General features: G+C 36.7%; 6 protein-coding genes across 13 annotated transcripts in view; 3 read left to right on the top strand and 3 right to left on the bottom strand.

Annotated features, from left to right (window-relative positions):
- The first annotated feature begins 1,336 nt into the window (after positions 1-1,336).
- On the top strand, positions 1,337-4,380 carry LOC104805231 (S-adenosylmethionine decarboxylase proenzyme 3). Its single transcript, XM_010529721.2, has 5 exons — positions 1,337-1,467; positions 1,568-1,633; positions 2,284-2,449; positions 2,552-3,706; positions 3,932-4,380. Exons 4-5 carry the CDS (start codon positions 2,776-2,778, stop codon positions 4,102-4,104), a joined length of 1,104 nt encoding a protein of 367 aa, XP_010528023.1. The 5' UTR covers positions 1,337-1,467; positions 1,568-1,633; positions 2,284-2,449; positions 2,552-2,775; the 3' UTR covers positions 4,105-4,380.
- Positions 4,381-9,395: 5,015 nt separating this feature from the next.
- LOC104805230 (protein NSP-INTERACTING KINASE 2) lies at positions 9,396-13,519 on the top strand. The gene is made up of 11 exons (XM_010529720.2): positions 9,396-9,733; positions 9,850-9,982; positions 10,169-10,240; positions 10,348-10,491; positions 10,680-10,751; positions 10,856-10,915; positions 11,103-11,200; positions 11,325-11,474; positions 11,628-11,975; positions 12,310-12,689; positions 12,966-13,519. The coding sequence occupies exons 1-11, from the start codon at positions 9,610-9,612 to the stop codon at positions 13,296-13,298; spliced, it is 1,914 nt and encodes a 637-aa protein (XP_010528022.1). The 5' UTR covers positions 9,396-9,609; the 3' UTR covers positions 13,299-13,519.
- Positions 13,520-13,541: 22 nt separating this feature from the next.
- LOC104805229 (F-box/FBD/LRR-repeat protein At1g13570) lies at positions 13,542-15,844 on the bottom strand. The gene is given in 4 exon segments (XM_010529719.2): positions 13,542-13,990; positions 14,119-14,323; positions 14,418-15,230; positions 15,657-15,844. Coding segments are annotated over 3 exon segments (1,317 nt in total). The 5' UTR covers positions 15,657-15,844; the 3' UTR covers positions 13,542-13,691.
- A 365-nt stretch (positions 15,845-16,209) lies between these two features.
- Positions 16,210-17,054, bottom strand: LOC104805227. Its single transcript, XM_019201603.1, is given in 5 exon segments — positions 16,210-16,455; positions 16,458-16,557; positions 16,559-16,692; positions 16,695-16,983; positions 16,986-17,054. Coding segments are annotated over 5 exon segments (690 nt in total). The 3' UTR covers positions 16,210-16,357.
- Positions 16,210-20,605, bottom strand: LOC104805228 (LAG1 longevity assurance homolog 3). Of its 8 annotated transcripts, none has more exons than XR_002023815.1 (9): positions 20,213-20,605; positions 19,549-19,775; positions 19,304-19,459; positions 19,010-19,195; positions 18,716-18,900; positions 18,568-18,633; positions 18,353-18,455; positions 17,875-17,942; positions 16,210-17,789 (listed from the first exon to the last, which is right to left on the bottom strand). XR_002023815.1 is itself a non-coding variant. In XM_010529717.1 (7 exons), exons 1-6 carry the CDS (start codon positions 20,348-20,350, stop codon positions 18,602-18,604), a joined length of 924 nt encoding a protein of 307 aa, XP_010528019.1. In that variant the 5' UTR covers positions 20,351-20,605; the 3' UTR covers positions 18,151-18,455; positions 18,568-18,601. The 8 variants fall into 8 exon arrangements, 2 of the variants coding, with proteins under 2 accessions (XP_010528019.1, XP_010528020.1); XR_002023814.1 differs by having other exon boundaries at positions 16,210-17,074; XR_002023818.1 differs by having other exon boundaries at positions 17,875-17,914.
- Positions 20,606-22,189: 1,584 nt separating this feature from the next.
- The window catches only part of LOC104805226 (phytosulfokines 1), a 1,169-nt gene continuing 1,014 nt past the window's right edge, over positions 22,190-22,344 (top strand). Inside the window, exon 1 of the mRNA XM_010529715.2 lies at positions 22,190-22,342. Coding sequence (XP_010528017.1) covers positions 22,285-22,342 — 58 coding nt within the window. The 5' untranslated portion in view covers positions 22,190-22,284. The remainder of the gene's footprint in view (positions 22,343-22,344) is intronic.

Below are 22,344 nucleotides of genomic sequence, written 5' to 3'. Positions count from 1 at the left end.
AAGTTGCCGTGTTAGACAAAAGATCTTTGGACATATATAAATATAATATTACTTTTTTTTTTCTCGTATGAATATAATTAGTAGACCAATAATTCGGAGATCAAACGAAGAAGCAAACTCGTGAGTGGTACACGAATACATCTTTTATTTTCTAACGCAAAAGACCGTAAAATATTTTATTTAAAAAATTCAAAATCATTTCCTCGAAAAAAGCATAATAAAAAACAAATAATATGTTTGAGATCATTAGCTTTTATTTAATTTCTAGAAAGATTTTAGAATTGTATTTGCACCGAAAGGCTCCATATCATAGGTGCAATTTTTAATCAGAGAAAAGACAATCAACTTAATAGCTAAAATTAAAGGTGAATTAAAATTTTAAAATGAACATGTAAAGCGCGTGCACACACACGCATATATATATATATATATATATATATTAAAATAATATAAAAGTTATGTGGTGCGTTTGTGATGAGTCGGAGTCTTATCACGTGAATCGCGTCTTGGTCTACGACGTCGCTTCTTTCTTATTTCTTCCTTTATTTTTTTTCCTTTTGCAGTAACGTATGTATGACATGTTTTTAATAATAATAATAATATTAAATAATAATAATGTATTATATTATTATTCTTATCATCTGTCTATTCTTTACTAATAACAATATATAATAACTTTAGAAAACGCTAGATTAGTAATACATTATTCAATTACCTTACGATAGTAAAGAAAATGTATCTTCTATCTATATGAGTTTGGCTATACATGTTCAACACATTTGGTGCATTTTGTTACAATAGTGTTGCTGTTATCATTAGGTAATATATACCTAACAAAACCATATATGTTGTTTTGCGTGATATAAAATGTTGGAAAATTCAATTTTTAATTTCAATAAAAATATTTCAACGTTGGAAAGAAAATGGGTGTCCGCTCACACGAATCTGCTATGTATAATGAGGGTGAATCTATTAACTATTATGTCCCAAATATTGTTTTACAATCATTAATAAAAAATATGACGTTATTGATCACACTTTCTCATTGAATTTTATTTTCAATAAAATTATATTTTTTTTTCTACACATTTCATATGATAAATACATAGAATAACCTAGTTTAAGAAAATGGGGAAAAAATATTATATGGTAACCCCGATATTATTGCCTCGTTATTGGTCATCTGACGTTAGGTTTGAAAATGCACACTATACGTTTAAAGGGCCAAAATAATAATTACTACCTTTTTTGAGTAAAGGGGCAAATCCGTAAATTCAAATAGCAATTTAGGCTCTCTCTCTCTCACCTCTGTATAAATTCCGTCCCGTGGAACTCTTCGCCTCTCGCAGAGAGCTTCGTCAACAAAAGAGAACAAGAAAAAGAAAGGAGAGAATTCAAAAACACATCCTTTTCCGATTCCGAATTCCAATCTGATCTGTTTCTGAATTGATCCGCCTGTCATTTCATGTAAGTTTCAACCTTTTTTTATCGTTTTCTGATTCTGGAATTTGTAGGGTTTCCCCTTCCGTGTTTAATTGGTGTGTTCTCTTTTTGTTACCATTCGCAGATCTTTGGCGCTAGGGTTTCTGGGTCTCAAGAATTGGGTGATTCGTAAATCTTTAAACTTTGTCTTGTAAGCTTTCTTCACAACTTCTTGCTATGTTTCCTGGTAATGTTAAGCATAAAGGGTTTTTCTTGGATTCGCGATATGAAAAGCTTCTAACTTTGCGATTATTGTTACATGCCCGTTATTCGCGATACGAAAAGTTGGATTAGAGTTATAAGTTCTATTAGCATTTGATGATCCGGAAGTGGGTAATATATATTGGAACCTGCAATATATTTATTGTTTTTGCTTCTGATTTATATGAGTTTCCTTCATCTGATGTGCGCTTGACGATTACTTTTTTTTTAGCATAGGTGAATATTTGCAGTCTTAAATGTAAAGTGACGCGTTTCTGATTTCAATTTTGATAATTTTTTGAGTTGCGATGCTTTGAGTCGTGATTATCTATGTTCTTTATCATGTATCTGTTGTGTACTTTTGCTTATTCTGCTTCAGCCCTTTTGATGGATTATTTCTTGGTTCATGGATGATGTTCAAATGGGTTCAAAGGTTGCTCTTTTTTTGTGTTACAACTTGATCTGGGTTTCTAAATTAGTAGTCTTCTCTGGATGATAATTGTTTTGTAAAGCATGCTGCTCTATGGTCTATTGAGTTGTATTAATCTTTTGATGCCATTTTACTCGCTCATCAATCTGGATGCTTGATGATTTATTCAGGTGAAGCGAATGATCAATGGAGACTAAAGGTGGGAAAAAGAAGTCTAGTAGTAGTAGTAGTAATAGTAATAGGGTTCTTTTCTACGAAGCTCCTCTCGGATACAGCATTGAAGACGTTCGACCAAACGGGGGAATCAAGAAGTTCAGATCTGCTGCTTACTCAAACGTTAGTACTCTCATTTCCATTGATGAGGGGAAACAGGGAAAGCATGTGTTGTTTTCTTATGAAATGCTAATATTTTCGTTGGTTTCTTTCTTCTTTTTGCAGATCACCCGCAAACCATCCTGATATTCCTCAAAGTTTTTCGCTTTAACCACTAAACGTGGTTCATCACTGCCTGGCTGTAGCATAAATTTACTTGCTTTTTTCCTGCCCAACCTCTCCTTCAGCCTCTTCTTCCTCTTCTGGTCTCTTTGCAATTGCGATCTCTTGCCGTCCATAGCCCCTTTACTAGTTTCTTTGCTGCTCCATTACAGTAGTTTGGTCTAAAAATGACAGTCTCTGCTATTGGTTTCGAAGGTTTTGAGAAGAGGCTCGAAATATCATTTCATGAGCCTAGTGTCTTTCTTGATCCTGAGGGGAAGGGCCTTCGGGCTCTCTCTAAATCCCAGTTGGATGAATTCCTGGGCCCGGCAGAGTGCACTATCGTGTCATCGCTGTCAAATGCTTATGTTGATTCATATGTGCTCTCGGAGTCTAGCCTCTTTGTTTATCCTTACAAGATCATCATCAAAACGTGTGGCACTACGAAGTTGCTCTTATCAATCCCACCCATTTTGAGGCTGGCGGATTCCCTTTCTCTTGCTGTTAGATCTGCCCGCTACACTCGTGGCAGCTTTATTTTCCCGGGAGCTCAGTCGTACCCTCACCGTAGCTTCTCTGAAGAAGTCAGTGTGCTCGATGGCTATTTTGGTAAGCTCGGCTCAGGAAGCAAGGCTTTTGTGATGGGAGGGACTGAGAGTAACCCTCAAAGGTGGCATGTCTATTCTGCCACCTCTGCAGATGCATCTGTTTGCTGTGAACCTGTCTACACATTGGAGATTTGCATGACTGGACTGGACAGGGAAAAAGCTTCTGTTTTCTACAAATGTCATTCGGGTTCAGCAGCTGAGATGACCATAGGCTCCGGCATTAGAAAATTCCTTCCGGGTTCAGAAATCTGTGATTTTGAGTTCGACCCATGTGGTTATTCGATGAACTCCGTGGAAGGAGATGCAGTTTCGACCATCCATGTGACACCTGAGGACGGACTCAGCTACGCGAGCTTTGAAACTGTCGGGTATGACCTGAAGAACCTGAACCTGAACGAGCTGGTGAACAAGGTATTGATTTGTTTCAAACCGGGAGGATTCTCCATAGCTGTACACGCCGATCTTGGAGCCGAGTTGCTGAAGCAGGACTGCGACTTTGAGTTCGACCCGTGTGGCTATTCGATGAACTCCATTGAAGGAGATGCAGTCTCGACCATCCACGTGACACCAGAAGATGGGTTCAGCTACGCAAGCTTTGAAACTGTTGGGTATGACCTGAAGAACCTGAATCTGAACGAGCTGGTGAAGAGGGTATTGGATTGTTTCGAACCGGGAGAATTCTCCATGGCTGTGCACTTGGACCTTGGAACCGAGTTGCTGAACCACAGCTGCTCAGCGGTGGACGTCAAGGGATACTGCAGCAAAGAGAGATGCCTAGAGGAGCTTGAACTCGGGGGTTCAGTTGTCTACCAGAAGTTTGTCAAGAGTGGGGAATGTGACACTCCTAAGTCGACTCTTGCTTGTTGCTGGAAAGAGGAAGAAATGGTTGAAGGAGAAGAGGAAGAGTGAAGGGTTTATGTTTCATTCTGTTTCCGTTTAGTTTCTCTGTCAGAATAAAAAAGGCAAATTGCAGATCTGTGTGGACATGTTATGTTACGATGATTGCAGTTTGTGTTGTTGTGTCGTGTTGTGAAGACTTGAATGTTGTTCTGTGTAGTTTCTCTGGTGGCTGCACCAGAAGATTTGTGTCTGAAGTTTGAAGCTTTTCACTGTGGTCTGCTCCAAATCTATTTCATGTTTGTTGCCCATTTCCTTTCGTGGATTGTGTGTATAGATTGCATTCAATGCATCTGTTCATGATCGAGTTAGAACTCTCCAACGCATTCTTGGATCACTTGCAAGATGATATTTAATGAAATGGGTTTCATGGATATAGAAAAGTACCATAAATTTGAATTTCGAAATCGTACATATTTGCTTAGTTTTTGTTAAATACGCGCACTGTCGGTATAAGTGATTGTTTTGTCGAATGGTCAGTCACTTCATACAACAGCCTAGCCTTTGCATGCAACAAAGCAGCCTATGGTATTAAAATATTACGAAAAGCGAAAGGGAATACTAAGAAAATGTCTTGATACGATCGTACCAAAAATAATATCTATTGGAATTTAGCAAAGCAAGAGAAAAGGATGAAAGAAGGGGCTGATGCATTGCATGCACAAGATTTGTAACGTGAAGATCTTGGAGGGGCCATGTTCGATGTCGGGAAAAAAAAAAGTCATTTTGTTTGGTCTATTTTTTTTTTTTGTTTTTTTTTTTTTTGGTTTGGTTAGTGAATTTGTGAATTGATGTGAAATGAGACTTTGGCCTTTTCCCAATTTCACGTAGAGTGTATCAAATCAGAAAGAAAGACTACAACCGGACTCTATGTCTCTCTAATCAATGTTTAATCATTGTAATATATTGGGATAGCGAATCACATTTTATTTCAATTTATCTCCGTACTCCAACGTGAGAATTGTGTGGACACTATGATTTTGGCATATGGACAGAACATTGAAATCTCGACAAAGGATGTTTAGGGTTTTGGAATTTTAATTATATTTCGTTTCAATTATAAAAAAAATAATGATAATAACAAACAAGGAATTCTAAAGAAATAACAAAAATTACGAAAATGGAATAAAAAGGATTCTAACCACAAGCACTACAAGGAAAAAGCGAAGGAGAAAGAGGGGGTGCGAGTTGTCCTAATTGCTTTTGTGTCTCCCGACTTTATCAAAGAATTTATGCTAACCTTTTTTCCCCCCTTTTATCGTGGCCCTAATTGAGACAAAATAGAATTTGTGAATATGACCCATCAAAACCCTGCGAGTGGAGGAACAATAGTACGAACCAAAATGATATTCACAATATATATTTATTTTGATCGAGAAATATGAAGTAAATCGTTAGAATAATACGTTATTATACACAAATCGAATCCAATTTGAAAAATCGATTAGTTATATCTTTATAAAATTATCTTAATTGAATTTAAAAATAAGTGAAAAATAGATAAAATCAAACTTTTATTTATAAAATAATTTTTTTAATAAAACCAAACTCAAATAGGTAATCCAAATAAATTTTGAATCGAACCAAAGATAAATATAAGATTTTTGTTAAATAGAATCGCACTTAAGACTTAAAACTAATTGAACCAATATATAACTATGACCCCAAATTTTGATCCAAATTGTGTACGTGTGTCGACAACCTTTCCGAGTATTAGATATGCAAAATCTTATCTTATATTCTGAGTACGAAATTTGTATTTTTTTTTTTGGGAAAAATAAGCGCAAATGGGTTTTGAGATTGATCGGAGCACTTCCCTCTAATTGGAAGCGTTTATCTTTATATTCACATAATTAACTCTTGAAATTAGGTTTATATATATATATATATATATAATCAGAAATGGTATTAAAAACAAAGTCCCATGGATACACATGTAACAATAATGTAATATGTAACGGAAATGGACCGTGTATTTTTTATTTCCTAAGAGGTTACAATTCAATTGGGATGGAATAGAAATTCTACTGTTGATTTCGTATCCGATTTGATTGGTGTATCAGATTTTTTTTAAACGTTGATAACAACGAAATATATAAATCCAAGAACTAAATTCCAATAAGAAAACACTTCAATATCTAATATAATAATATAAGTTATATATTGTCATATATTAGGTTATGAGATGACTCCAGATTTCCGATACATCAAATCGACTATATTTCATTTATATCGCAATAAGGACGAATACTAACAGCTACGATGTAGGATTCGAACAAAACCAAGTTGTAAGAAAAGAAGAATATCTTCATACCCATTTGGGGGCATATGCTTATTAAGATCATGCATGGGTATATAGATGGACATATATGATATATCCACACATATACACACACTTGTTGAATATATTTGTTCAAAACTAACAATTAGGGTACCAAAATTAACATGTTCATTGCCCACGAAGGAAGCATTCTAATTACCATAAGCCATGGGTCACATATAAATCATTGCATCACATGCCGTGGATCATAAAAAAAAAATTATGAATCTATATCCAATCAGATTATATCGGGCTAATAAAATTTTGGAACAATATTGTTCTTGTGTACGCACCAACACTATGCCCCACGTGAACAAATTATATCCCGGAGGGAGGACTAGTTATTTTTTTCCTTATATAAAACCATATAGTAACCTTTATAAAAAAAAAGAAACCATATAGTAACTAGAAGGTTATATAATTTTATACTAAGGGAAATTGCAAATGCAATGATGAGATGCGGTCAAAGAAATGGGACTAATGAAGAGGAAGAAAGAACGGAGTTCGGTTAGAGGGTCGCATTGCACGTGTATCCATGCACAAACACATGCAATCATTACGTGAACTCTCTTTTTTTTTTGTGTGCTTAGATAAGCTCTTTGTGATCATTGTCCCGACGAAATTTTTTTTGATGAATAATAATAATAATCCAACTCATTAGTTTATCTGTTAGTAACTTTAGACCACTACAGTTCAGTCAAATATATAATTCCTCTCGATCCATGTATATATTTTCGTTTCATATAAACGCGATAAATAACTTAATTAACCGGTCGTTCACATGGTTATTTTTTTTTTACATATCTGAAATTTACGTTGTATAATTGTCTGAAAATTTGGTGAGGCAAGTGGATCATAGAACAGGGGCAAGTATAAATGCAATATGCGTAAATTCGATTATGATTAATACCGAATACAAAATAATTTGATATTTGCCTGAAAAAAGGGTACAAGCCAATGGGAAAATGAAGAAATGTGAAATTGAAGCAATGATGAAAGAGAGGAGAAGGTGGACAGCTTTTGCTTTTTAAAGCTGTTTGCTTTTTTCTTGTTTCTAAGTGACTGTCTGTTGACAAGATTTGATTAGGGGGTCGTAAATTATTAAAGCAAAATCTATAATTAATCAGTCTATCTAATTAAAGATTATCGGATTAGTTATGGCTTTTGTAATATCTTAATCAGCCGGATAAATAATTAGCTAGTAATGGCAAATGAGGAGTGAAAATAATTAGACTTAGCTATTATTAATTAAGGTCGAAGGTTACGGTAGAATTGGAAAGTATAAATATACGAGTTTAATTAGTGGATGTGATTTAATTAATTAATTTGTGTCAACAATGGACAATAATCTCAATAGTAACAAATTTATCGGATTAATAAAAGTTGGAATGAGTAATTACGCTATCATTGATCATTAATTAGGAATTTAAGGGGAGCCGTTTGGAGGGAGAATGATAATGATCACCCCTCGAGATTCCAAGTACGTCTTTGTTAATTATTACTCCCTTTGTTTAATTAACGTTTTAGAACAATTTTTTTGTTTCAAAATAAATGACGTTTTTCTATTTTCAATGTATTTTACATTATTTTTTCCAAATTTATCCTTAATAAATAATATTTAAATATTTTACATATTTAGAAGTAATAATTATCTGTGCAATAAATAAGGGTATTTTGGTTAAGACACTATTTTTCTTAATTTGTGTGTAGTATCCTTAAACGATATTTAAAATGAAACGGAAGGAATATTATTAAAAAGATAAAAAATCCGGTTTGTAGATAGAATGTTTATTCTGATTAACTACGGGAATATAAAAAAAATAGAATGTTTAGATTCATAATGATGCCATAGTTAGGGTTTTCGTTCTCTTATAATCGACTAAAATTGTTATGTTATTACTCTAATGGTTATATTTCGATAACTAAATGAAATCGGGTTTCATGGTGAGCAAACGTGTACTTGATTTATTTTGACGACTGCCAAAATTAAGGATTGGTATTTCACGTTGTTTATAGGTTATCATTTTTTTTAATACCATTTTATTTTTTTAATACTCTTGTGTATTAATTTAATTTAATTTTAGAAAAATCATATGAAATTAATATTTAACTCAAGATTATACTTTATTCGCTTCAGTTCCATTTTAGATTTTTCAAAATCAAATGTTTGGCCATGGACATATATAGGACACTGCACATTTTAAGATATTAATTGATAAAAAAAATATTTAATTATTTGGGATGAGTGGGAATAATTTAGTTAAAAGCGACTCCGTGAAAAAGGAAAAGGCAAATTCCAGCGTCACTTTGTCTCTCTTTGCGCGCGACTGGTCGTCCCATCTTATATTATTCACGGGCTATATAATTTTATTTTATTTTTTTGATAAATGACTATACAATTTTATCTCACCTTATTATATATATTATTGAATTCGTTCATATCATTGTAGCGATAGATGTGTGCAGATATGTTACAAATGAAATAAAACAAAAACAAATTCACTTTAGACTTTTATCGCCCTTTGTGCGATGCGAAGCTGCCTGATTAATTATTCTTTCCGGAAAGAATTTATCATATTTTTTTAATATAAAGTTTAGTGGTGCTTAACAGATTGATTTTACTTTTTACCTGCTTTGATTTAATTAATTTTATAGTCATATCATGCTTAAATATGCCATGCATGTACACACACCCATACAAAAATACATTATACGTACCAATGAAAACAACCTTTCGTTAACACGCAGCTTTGTTTTAGGTTTCATTTTCCATTCAGATTGAGACGGCACGTACTCGTTTCTATCATTTTGAAGAATTATGGATTGCTAAATTATAACTATTTTAAAAATTATTGTCATATAATTTTTTAAAAAAGACAAATCACGAGATTCGATATACAAAATATACAATCAAGAAGGAAATGTTGTTATTAAAGCGTCTACTTTACCATTATGGTTTGCAGTATAAGACCTTAAAGTAAATCATTTCCAAGCGTCTCTCTCTCTCTCTCTCTCTCTCTCTCTCTCTCTCTGAGTTTCAACACTCTCTGACTGATGCTTGGGAGCCAAAAACTCAGTCGGAGAATGAATTGAAAAGCCCCAATATATATATATATATATATATATATATATTCAAATTTAGAACCAAACCTTACACTTTAAGAGAAACCAAAAACAGAAACTCAGAGAGACAAAAGATGGAGGAGACAAGAACAAGAAGAGTGGTGACACATAGTTATGTTTTCCGCTCTTTGATCTTCTTCTTCCTCCTTCTGGGGTCTTCTTCTGCAGAGCTCACTGATAAAGGTGTCAACTATGAAGGTAATTAAAAAGAAAAAGAACTGAAACTCAGAGAGATTTTTCCAAGTCCAACGATTCAAGAATCATAACACGTTTTTGTCAAGATGATTGACGAAATCTTTCTTCTTGTTCTTCAGTTCTTGCCCTGATGGGGATAAAGAATTCTCTGGTAGATCCTCATGAAGTTCTGAAGAACTGGGACGAAACCGCAGTCGACCCTTGTAGTTGGAACATGGTCTCTTGCTCTCCTGATGGTCTCGTCATCACCCTGTAAGTACATATCTATATACACATACATACATACACATACATACATGTCTTCTCTGCTTGTTTGTATCTCCTCTGTCATCAGACAACAAACACGCGTCCATGTATATGTGTATATGCATGTATCTATGTGTCTTCAGACATGCATGTTTAAAGATTATGTGTCTCTGTGTGTGTGTGTGTGTATAGAGGAGCTCCAAGCCAGAATTTATCAGGAACTCTCGCACCCAGTATTGGGAACTTGACAAATCTGCAGACTGTGTGAGTATTCATCGTTATTATTACTGTTTTGTGTAAATTTGTAATCTTGGGGTATATTTTGTGAAATTGTATAATATTTTTATTTTATTTCGTTGGAATTCGAACAGGCTCCTGCAGAACAATTATATCTCAGGACATATTCCTTCTGAGATCGGGAGACTTGTAAAACTCAAAACACTTGATCTCTCCAGTAACAATTTCACTGGCCAAATCCCAGACACTCTCTCTCACTCAACAAGTCTCCAGTACTTGTATGTCTCTTAATATTTATGTTTTTATTTTTAATTTTTAAAGTTTTGCTTTAGACCCATTCCAGGTATGATAATGCATTGATAAACGGTTTTTTTTTTAAAAATTTATAATAATATATAGTCCTTTTTATTTTAAATGGATATATTCTTTGAAAACTTATGGAGGGACTTGTGGAAATGTGGAACAGGAGGCTGAATAATAACACACTGACAGGAACAATTCCGTCCTCCTTGGCCAACATGACCCAACTTACCTTTCTGTAAATTCTCTCTCATCTTTTCTCTTTTATAATTCATTTTTTTTGGGGGGAGATAAAGTTTGTTTTTACGAGTTTTTGTTTTGTTGGTCTGAAAATTCTCTTAGGGATCTGTCGTATAATAACCTGAGTGGACCAGTTCCAAGATCACTCGCCAAGACATTCAAGTAAGTCCCTTCTTGCAAAGAATTCAGTCTGCTCTGTTTTACCCTGTCTCTGAACAGGGTGAATTACGATACACTGTCTTCCACACTTATACGCATCTTTATACGAAATGTACATACATACATGTATATGTATGCGTGTACACATTGAATGATAATAAAGTATATCTCTTTCCCCTTTGGAATGCAGTGTCATGGGAAACCCTCAGATTTGCCCAACTGGGACTGAGAAAGACTGCAATGGGACCCAACCAATTCCCATGTACTTGTCCTTGAACAATTCACAAAGTAACTCCAAACTCCAATCTCTAAGCCTCGTTTCCTTTGTCATTCCTGAGAAAAGTTTAATATAATCTTGTTTAAATAGTAGCAATTAAATCTCAAGTTAAAAAAGTGTTAATCCACTTGTTAGATGTAGCATCTTCCGGAAGAAGTAAAAGCCGGAGACTTGCAGTGGCATTCGGCTTGAGCGTTACCTGCGTCTGCTTGTTGATTCTCGGCTTCGGTTTTCTTCTCTGGTGGAGAAGAAGACATAACCAGCAAGTCTTCTTTGATGTCAATGGTAACTATAAAGCCCTTTTCTTCTTCATTTTCCACGATCATACCGATGAATCAACAACACCAGGGGGCAAATAAAATCGATAATTGTTATGAGATGTTACCTTCTATAATGTAAACATAAGTTGACTTTTGTGTTCCTCCTCTGTGCGTGAAGTTTCAGAGCAAAACAGGGAAGACCTTTGCCTAGGGAACCTTAGGAGATTCAGTTTCAAAGAACTCCAAGCAGCAACAAATAACTTCAGTAGCAAGAATCTGATTGGAAAAGGAGGGTTTGGGAATGTGTACAAAGGGCATCTCCAAGACAATTCTGTGGTGGCCGTGAAGAGGTTAAAAGACGTAAACGCCATTGGAGGGGAGATTCAGTTTCAGATGGAGGTCGAGATGATCAGTCTCGCTGTTCACCGCAACCTCCTCCGCCTCTACGGCTTCTGCACCACTTCCTCTGAGCGGCTTCTTGTTTATCCCTACATGTCCAATGGCAGCGTTGCTTTTCGTCTCAAAGGTATAATCTTTTCTTGCGTTCATACTACACATTGCAGAGCAATCCATATAAATTCTTGAACTATACCTAAATTCTGTAGATACAATCTTGTGGTTCTGCAAGATTTTCTGCAAGACCTAGAACTGTGGATCTTCGAAAGATTATCCTTGGGAAAGAATCCGAAGTAGTAATTTTGATTCTACCCATTGTAGAACTCCAAAACAACACCTTATATTTCTACGCATTTCACGATTCCCCATTAGAAAGCATCCCCATTGCCCAAAGTTGGAAACTTTTGGTTTCACAATTCGATTCTCACAAGTGGGTCTCCATGAATGATGATGATCTCTCACAGCAAAACCAGTATTGGATTGGGGAACGAGGAAACGCATCGCACTGGGAGCAGCGAGAGGGTTACTGTACTTACACGAACAATGTGACCCAAAGATCATTCACCGAGACGTGAAGGCAGCGAACATTCTCCTCGACGACTTCTGCGAGGCGGTGGTCGGAGATTTCGGGTTGGCGAAGCTGCTTGACCACCGTGAATCGCACGTCACCACCGCCGTGAGAGGGACGGTGGGTCACATCGCGCCTGAGTACTTATCGACCGGACAGTCCTCGGAGAAGACAGATGTGTTCGGCTTCGGGATTCTTCTGCTCGAACTGATTTCTGGATTGAGAGCTCTCGAGTTTGGTAAAGCGGCGAACCAGAAAGGTGCCATGCTCGATTGGGTAAGGAAGGATTTGCCCTCTGCTTTTACATATTTTTCAAACAAAACAAAATGACCCAATTTGGATTGAATTGGAAAAGTTTCAAGTTTTACCAAAAGCTACGTTTCCAGTCTCAGCAAAACAAAAAGTTTCGATCTTTATGGCACTTTCTTGCAAGTTCAAACATTTCTTGTCGTTTTCGCTCAAAGAAATGGAAGAAAAGTGCAAAAAATCCAAATGGGCTGCGAGTCTTGTTTTGGTCTGCTAAAATTTTAGGGGTATTTGGTTGAACTGCAGGTGAAGAAAGTGCATCAAGAGAAGAAGCTAGAGCTGATAGTGGACAAGGACCTGAAGAACAACTACGATCGAATCGAAGTAGAAGAAATGGTTCAAGTGGCTCTGCTCTGCACACAATATCTCCCTAGCCACCGTCCCAAGATGTCAGAAGTGGTTCGGATGCTGGAAGGGGACGGTCTCGCTGAGAAATGGGAGGCTTCTCAGCAGAGGAACTCCGAAACCCACCGGAGTTACAGCCGACCCAACGAGTTCTCTTCCTCAGAACGGTATTCGGATCTTACCGATGATTCCACCCTCTTGGTTCAAGCCATGGAGCTGTCTGGTCCGAGGTAACCAGAGATGTCTCGGACTGGTATCTGTCAGAACCAGACAATGGTTGCATGTCAATGTCAAGAGGGTACTTCTGGTGGTGATGAACTAAGGGTTTTGTATACTATTACTAGGTTTATGTGTACAGATTTGGGGCACTCAAAAGACTGTTAATATGTAACTTTTGCTTGGTAAGATGATATGAAGAAGCTCAAATTCCACTGGCAATAAACAAACATTTCCAATATTGACTCCTTTGAATCAGTATATAGGATTCAGTGAAAAACTGGCTTCACATTCATGATTCTTTTTTGCCGAAAGTTTAATGAAAGAATTTGAAGATCCACACTATCAGTTTCACATTACATTTCCATGGGATTTACACCAAACATTGTTATGTTAGACATCTGACCGCACTCAGCAGCAGAGGCTCCGGTCTTGAAGGAAAAGGATCTGAGCTCGGGGAGAAGCACGAGGGAACTTGAGAAGCTCGATGAGCATATCTACCTTCGCGTCTGCATCTGAAAAACACGGTGTGATGAGAACTGTCTCAAGTGAGGGAGAGTTCTCGAGCAAGAATCCGATGAAGTCCAGCTCATTCCTGATGCCAGACACATCGGTGATCTTCACGTATCTAAGTTTTGGTAGTTTGTAGTCGGAACACTCTTTCGAACCCTGGAACATGTTTGATGTTTGAATAAGTGAAGGAAAATCCACTCCGAAACAAAACCCATCCAGGAAGATGATCGAAGATTAATATCGGAATTCTAAACATCAACTATAGGATGCATATATGTTTAGTCTCATTGCTTCATCAGATGTAATGGTCTTGTTTAGAGAAAACTTGGCATTCATCAAGAAATGAAAGGGGAGAGAGAGAGAGAGAATACCGAAATTTTGAGCTCTCTTAGATTAGGAGAGTGGGTGATCAGCCGAAGAACAACAAGTACCTCACTTGCATCTTCAAAGCTTACTTGGTAAAGTTCTATGGTCTTCAGATACATATAAGTAACTGGTAGCCTTCCAGGGTCATCGCCTATACTCAAGTACTGAACAAAAAGCAAAGAGAGAGAAGCGACATTAGCCACTGGATAATAAACGAGGTTTAAAATCAAAATCACAAAGCATCAAAGATCATGTTACCTTTGTGAAGTAAATATAGCCAACAAGCTTCTCGAGAAGGGGCACACCTCCAAGGAACTTAATAAGATTGGAAGCTGAACTTTGTTCAAAATGTTCAGCCGAATCCTCATTCATGTACATGGAAACTGATATGGACGTTAGTTTGACGGTATTTTCAAGAAAAATGTCCTTGAACTCGCCATCCAGATACAAGTACTTGAGATTAGGAGCTGATATACTAAGAACCAAACTGTCAAAGTAGGACAATGACAAGAACTCGAGGAGAGGGCAGCCTGAGATAAGACTTTCAATCACTTCAGGGGCGACGAGAACTTGATGGAGGCTAAGACTCCTCAAATGCGAAAACCCTCTGAAAATCTGAGGCGGGTCAAACTCGCAATGGCACAATTCCAAACGGGTTAGTCTTGTACAATTGAAGACACATGAAGGAACCCTAAACCACTCGCCTTCCCCTAACTCAAGAATAAGCTCCTTGATATCATTCCTTGAAAGAAAGAGCAGCCACCGGTCAATGTCTGGACAGCATTGCAGAGACGGGGTCGAGAGTTGGAATTTGTGGACGGGACCTTGGTGAAGAAGAAGGGCTCCGGTTATAAATCTCACAAGGTTGTTCTCCAAAAGGCCTCGTTCGTTGGAAGGGGTGATGCATTTCTCGTCAAACACAAGGTGAGTAAGGGTAGACCACTTATACCTCCATTTGCTCGATAAGACGCTCGTTCTTATGGCGTCTCTAATGGGGAGGCGGGTGAGAATGTTCTCAATAATGCTCTGAGGCAGATCACTTATAAGGTCCATAGACAAATGTTCACCCATCTGTTGATAAACAGAGAAATCAGCAAATGGATTCCTAATGAGAACTCACTTCGCGTCATAAAATATCAGATCAGAACAAAATCTCCACTCCATCCCAGAGAAAAGGCTTTATTTAGACCGAAATTAATCCCATAAAACCTGCTCAGAACACCCGAATTCATCAATTCCCCTGTTTTCTCGATCGACAAGAAATCTCAGTTCCTAGGAAGAATCGATCGTTTTCAGCACACCCAGAAAACCCCACAATCTTAAACCCTAATCAACCGGCTTAGAAATCCGCCAAATTCTAAACAGAAACCAGGGAAGCATCGGACAAGTTCCCACCTTGATCGGAAAAATAGATACAGATGAATCTACATTGCAATAAAACAAAGCAAAAATCGAATGAAGAAACATAAGAACCTTACCCAGAAGGAAAAATCTCACCTTTCGCAAACCATACCATCAACTGAAAACGATTACCGTCTCCTTGTGAGTTTATGGAGTTCTTTGATCGGAGGTATGGACGAAATTCACAGGCCAAAGAAAAAATTCAGAGACTTCGCTCTCATCGAGACGACGGAGAAAGTTTTTTTTTTTTTTTTTTTTTTTAAGAATTGGGACTTTCGTGCTAAGGCTGTGTTTGGCAACACCAAAAAAAAAACTTTTTTTTTTGTCTTCTGGTTTTCTCGTATCACTCACTCGGTACTGCAAAAATGTCAAACCGGATTCATTCGACAATAATACCATCACTATTCACTCATTGATACGGTTCGCATCCTTGATTCATTTGGTTTTAGGGGAAAAAAAAAGTCACCATTTTTAGCTTTCATTCAAGTTGGCAATCAAAGGAACATGCCATGCCGTACGAGGATTAGAATCTGGACATGGGCATGATTTTTCTTTCTGTTGGAGATTTGATTCTGATAACGTACCACCTCTGCATAATCACTTCGGGGAGACATGAACTTCTACGAGTAGAAGAGACAAAACATGATCATGGGCAACAAAGACTTTTCGTAATGAAAACGGTAACACACTTGAGAAGTTTGTCGGTTCTCCTAGCAAAGTTGATCAAGCATACAGTTCATGATCCACCCCAGAATGCTTTTTGTTGTTCTTGAAGAATAATCCTCGAGGAGCATCATTTACAATACGGAGTCCAGACCGGAGATAAAATTCTTCACCAGAGCTCCGACAAGTCTTGCAGCAAGGGGACCAAACTCGTCGGGCCAGGAGACAACCTCTTTAGCTGACATTGGCTCAAAAGGGCGGAACTCAGGCCATCAACCACACTCTCAGGTGGATAGTATTCCAGATTCGCCAGACCAGTGTCTAGAATTGCTGCCAGCAGCTGCTTTTCATTCGGAGGATGTCTCGAGCTTATATGTACGAGTCATATCTGGTGAGAGCCTAACCCTGAAGTTACGACTTTGAATGGAATCCGAGATTATAACCCTCTCGGGGATAAATTCTTGACCAATGGAGATACAGAGAGCTGGATTGAGACAAGGAGAATCAAATAATCGTTGGTGCCATTGACGGAATATATGTTGCAGGATCTGTCTCCTAATGAGAGGGTTCAACAGTGTTTTTCAGAAAACGGGATTTCAGGCATGAGGGGACTTCTGATGAGGGTTTTAGAGGATAAACTGTGGAAGATTTATAGAGATGGTGAAGAAATGGATATGGTGAGCAAAGACGGTCGAAGAGGCATCTCTGGCTTTGGGCTGGACATGACGATGAATGGAGATGGAACGTGATCGGATGGAGAGAGACAAAGTTGTTGAGATCTTCTTGGAAGAATCTTGACGGTGGAGAGATCTCAGTTAGTAAGTCTTCCATTTCAGGATTTGATCAAGGTTCTGTGCAACACAAACATCAAAGATGCGATTAAGTTGCTGATGAATGAAACTGTTAGGACAAGACCACAAAGATAAGATTGATATTGATGCACTAACATATGTAAACTAGACTTATTCCGTTGGTTCTGGTAAAAGTAAACACATATGCATTTCAATTGCTGGGAACCGAAGTTTCTCCATGTCTTCTCATATATATTGCCATCATGCATCTGAGCTGAATCCAACAAGCAATGCAGCAAAAGAAACCTCAATCATCTAATCACAAATCTTGTGTTCCCAAAGAACTACGTGAGAATAACTTCAGAGCTTAGAAGAAAAATCTAATCACAAATCTTGCGTTTACCAGCGCTTTATCGTCTTGGTAATAATCAAAATCCAGCTCTCTCTTTTTTTTTTTTTTACAAATCTGTGTTTCAAGACTGAAACTTGAACTCAATCCCTACGGTCTGAGACAGATCTATGAATATGATATGACCAATTCGGACTTGGACAAGAAACGCTGTGGATATCAACACAATGCTCGTTGAAGCACACAAAATCGTCCCATCTAATAGTCTCATACAAGAAGCCATGTTCTGATCCAAGGAATTCTAAATCTAAAAAACTGGATGATAAAACAACAGAAGAACAATTAAAGTTTCGAAAATTAGCAAAACATTTCCCATATCCACATAACTTTCTGAAGTTTCAAAGCGACTGAGAGCATCATAAACCCCTAGCAGAATTACTCAGGAAGAAAAGAGAAATATTAGTGTTTGGCTGCCGAGAAAATGGGAGAGAGACGGAGAGAGAAAATGTACCTTTGACGGAGAAGCAGACCTAGAAGAGTGTTGGTTCAGTCTGTCCGACCAAGACAACATTGTAAGTTCTGGAACATTTGTCAGGAAGATTTTACTTGAAGATTGTATGGATAATTTGCAGATATGATTTTATCACAGAGATTGTGAAGAGATGAAATTATGATGTTTGAGCAAGGGTTGTAAAGAGATGGAAGTTCTTCAAGTTTGCTTGGTCTATAGCTAGCAAAAATGCTACTAAATAAAACACAGTAATATACAGAAACAGGCAAAGACATATACTGAGACGAACCGACTTTTAACATTATGAACCAAAGACTGAATGGTTTTAGCAATGTGGCAATAAATCAATGGACACAATTCCAATGGAGAAGAAAGATCCAAATCCTGGAAAACGGAAAAAAAAAATGTTTTTTTTCCAGAGTTCTTCGAACCCATGGAAACGGGTTTCATCTGATCCATAAGGCAACTTAGCACTTACAACACTCAGGAAGATGGAGCAAGGTGTTAGTTTAGTAGAACATGCACTCGTTGCTTGTCAGTTGTCAATGGCTGAAGGTCTCTCTCTCTCTCTATGTCTTAATCTGTTGGTTCAGATGATGAAACAGAGAAACATAAAATCAAAATGTTTTGAACTTGTAGATTAAGAACAACCAAATGGTGAGAAAACACATGTGTGTAAGGATGAAAATGTACCATTGAGTGTATAGAGGGTTTGGAATCATTGCTATCAATCTTCATGCTCATCTTCACCTTCAGAATCTGCAGAAAGACATAAACTTCTTGAATATTCTACTTGGATGGATACCAAAGATGGATTTGTGGAAAAATAATTTTCACTTACCCGATCTGACATCTTCACTAAGCTTGCCTCTGGCCTGTATTTGTTTCACAAGCATCCGGAATATCAAAGCCCACCAATAAATGTGAAGGATGAACAAGCAATACAGAAGCACGTTGAACATGTAGTAGTAGATTGGTCCCTCAACCGGGTGTTTTTCCTTGTCAAGCGTCAAAAGAACTTCATAGCTGCAGTGGATATTTTTACAATGATACCATAAGTCAAGAAGAATTATGTGAATGAATGGGAAGAAAAAAGAAAGTATATGATGAATAATGGATACTAATATATGCAAACCTTGTGCTCCAAAGGACCCAGCAAGGATAGTAGATAAGGCGAAGTATGATCCAAGACAAGACGAAGAGAATAAATGAAAAGCTCGCAATACTTTCAGCTCCGCTGTATTTGGACATTTTCCCCACTTCCAGGAACACATCACTGGCATCGTGAAGTGCCAACACAACAGAACCAACACGGGAGAATCTATGAACAAAAAAGACAAGAAGACCAAAGTGAGGTGGAATGTTTCCCTCCACAAGAACCCTCTGATTCATAACATTTTCCGATAATGGGATGTGTAAGGAAGCATACCTACATAAATAGGATAGCACAATAAGAATAAGAGTAGCGATATGATGGCCCATGGAAACTCCAAAGTCGGAACGCCTCGTTTCCCAGAATATCAGAGCAAACATGGAGTAAGTGTAGAACCCAGCAGCAAACATATACAACAACTTCAACTTTACCCTGAAAATGTAAAAATATTATAGCTAATGAAAGAATAACTCAACAACTGAACTAAAGGATCATGATAAAGGGAATCTGCATTATCTTACTTTATTTGTTGATCAGGCCACATCTGATCACCTGGCCCTACCCAAAAGTATCGAGTTTTCTTAAACCAAGGTTCGTTATAAGTCACAGATAGGGCAAGAATCTCGGCTGACAGGTAGTAGACACATTTCCATGCCGACTCTTTGAATTTCCGGACTTTCTTCCTTCTCTCCTTTATGTCATCACCCATATTCCGTTGTTTCCCATAGATCAAAACTTTGGCCAATTTCTACAAGTACCAACGTCTCCGTCATCAGGGTCAAGTTAAAATGGGATTAAACTCACAAAGTTTAAAACTTTTGCACATTCAAAGTACCCTAACCAACAATCTCCTCTAAGTTTGCATCCGCAAGAGTATACGATAACCAGCATTTCCAAAACCAAAAACCATGGTGTGAAAATCATAGAATCAACCAGCTTTTTTCTCAAAAAGACTAGTAATGATTAACCTTCTAGCAACTTCCAATCAAGAAACCACAACATAAGTAGGATCCAATTAAAGGTAATTTAAGTTATTTTAAAAAGAAAAATGAACAGGCGGAAACATGATGGGAAAAAAAAGGGAAAAAGAAAACATATACAGAGAAATAAATGCGACTTCAGAAACAGTTGCAAGCGTATGAAGAAATATGAAAACAACAATCCAAACGCATTTGATTATATTACCTCGAAAACGAACCTATCGAGAAGAAACCGAACCGATGGGAAGAAAACTGCAAAGAGCGGAAGAACCTTGAAATCCTGGAACGTCGGGTACGATTCGAGATCCCAGTTCACCGATTTCAGCGATTCGACAAAACCCATTTCGGATTTTCTCACCAGTAGCCGATACCAGACTATTTCTCGAGAAACAATCAGAAAATTACATCCACCAAGAACGCAGAAGCTCTTTGGCCTTGGTCGCCTCGTCTATCAGAGGAACAAAAAGGGATTTGCTTTCTCTCGAATACCAGAAGCAAACGTGGATCAGAGCGAGTCCAATCCAAGCAGGACTACTCGAAGCCTTCGATTCGCACAAGCCTCTGAATGAGTTCACGATCTGGCTCATTACTCGGCAAATATATGCTCTGTTTCAGGGCTACTGCTGAATCTAAAACTTTCAATCAGAACCCTCTGAATGAGTTAGAAGTTTGCGCTTCAAAGTCTCCGACTTGGTCAGAGGTTCTGGTCGGATTCAAATCAGTGGTTTGGTCCTTTCCCCCACATTAAAGTAATTAGTTTTTCAATTTCTAATTCCAAAACACAAGAAAAATAAGGATAAATTGACAGGACAACTCAAATCCCTAATAAGTCATGTGGGTGTGTTACTTGTATTATTATTATTATTAAAATAATTTCCCAATATTATTAAAATAATTTCCCAACTGATGTTATCTACATCACTCTCTCTACACTTTTCTAGATTTCTCTCCTTTTACGCGTAAATTATCCAAAATAAAAGGGTTATATAATAATAAATCTGTGATAGAAAAATCATGTTTGAGCGTTTTTTAGTCAGACATGTCACATAAATGACAAAAAAAATGATTTAATGTATAAAATAAAAGAGAAGTGCTATAAAACAGAAACTACAAGGAAAACATATTATCAATCAATGGAAAATTGAAAATTTTAATTCTATAAGTTTTAGATTTTTGTCCCTATATCATTTTTAAATTGAAAAAGATCAATTTAAAATGGAAGAAAACCAAATAATTAATAACCCTTCTCCAAATGCAGGAAAAGCAGCGAGATACCAATTAATTTTAGAAAAAAAAAACATTTAATAATAAACAATAATGGGTTAAATTTTAAAAAATAATTAAGGATAATCACAATGTTGAGCTCTAATTTTGATGGGTTTTGAATACCAATTAACTAGTGCACACGTGATTACGTGTGCTTGTCGGTGATTATACTGAAAAAAATAATTAGTGGCTTTGGAAGTCTATAAACAAATGAGCTCTCCATCGAACATATCTTTTTAAGGCTTGAAATTATAGGATGATTATGATCTACAATTATTTTCTTGAAATGGTAAAATTTGGTATTTCAGATCCTTTTATTATTCCCCCTTCTTAGATTTATTTCATTCTAAAAAATGTTACATTTTGATATAAAATCTCCAACGCAACAATTATATACATATTTTTGTAAATTTTTTTATGATTTACTTATGTACGCACGCATACTGTATTTTGCAATAATTAAAAAAGAAATGCTCCAATTACGTTATATATTATCCCCAATGACGATTCTTTTTGGATCATCATCTACTGGCAAGAGGTAGATATGAATGCAAAAGAAATTATGGAAAGATAATTAAGTAGTAATATTGGTTTACTGAATTAAAGGGAAAATAAATTGAAAGTGGAAAAAAAATGTAATATTGAAAATGAAGAGAAAACAAAGAAGAGGTGATGTTTCCTAGGAAAACGAAATAAAAGCGTTGACTCAAAGATGCCAAAGCTTTGACTTCTCTGTCCTTCATCGACCTTTCCTTGTCATCATAATTTAATTCTATATATATATAATCGCCCATTTCTCCATGCAGCATTTATGATCTCATTATAAAAGCTAGCCTCATCATCTTCTTCTTCTTCTTTATTTATTTATTTAAATCAAACCATTTAATTTATTGTTATTAATATAAATCACCAAAAAGTCAAATATCTCCATGTATTTATCTGTTTGGTTCTTTGTATATATACATACATCAACAAACACTGCATCTCCTCATCTGTTAGAGAGAGGAGAATATGAAGAAGAAAAGCCTAATACTGTTCTTGTTGGCTTTGTTTCTGCTACTAAGTATGGGT

The sequence above is a fragment of the Tarenaya hassleriana genome, unplaced genomic scaffold (genome assembly GCF_000463585.1).
Source record: "Tarenaya hassleriana unplaced genomic scaffold, ASM46358v1 Cleome11, whole genome shotgun sequence".
Classification (NCBI taxonomy): Eukaryota; Viridiplantae; Streptophyta; class Magnoliopsida; order Brassicales; family Cleomaceae; genus Tarenaya; species Tarenaya hassleriana.
This window is presented reverse-complemented; position numbering and strand designations above follow the sequence as displayed.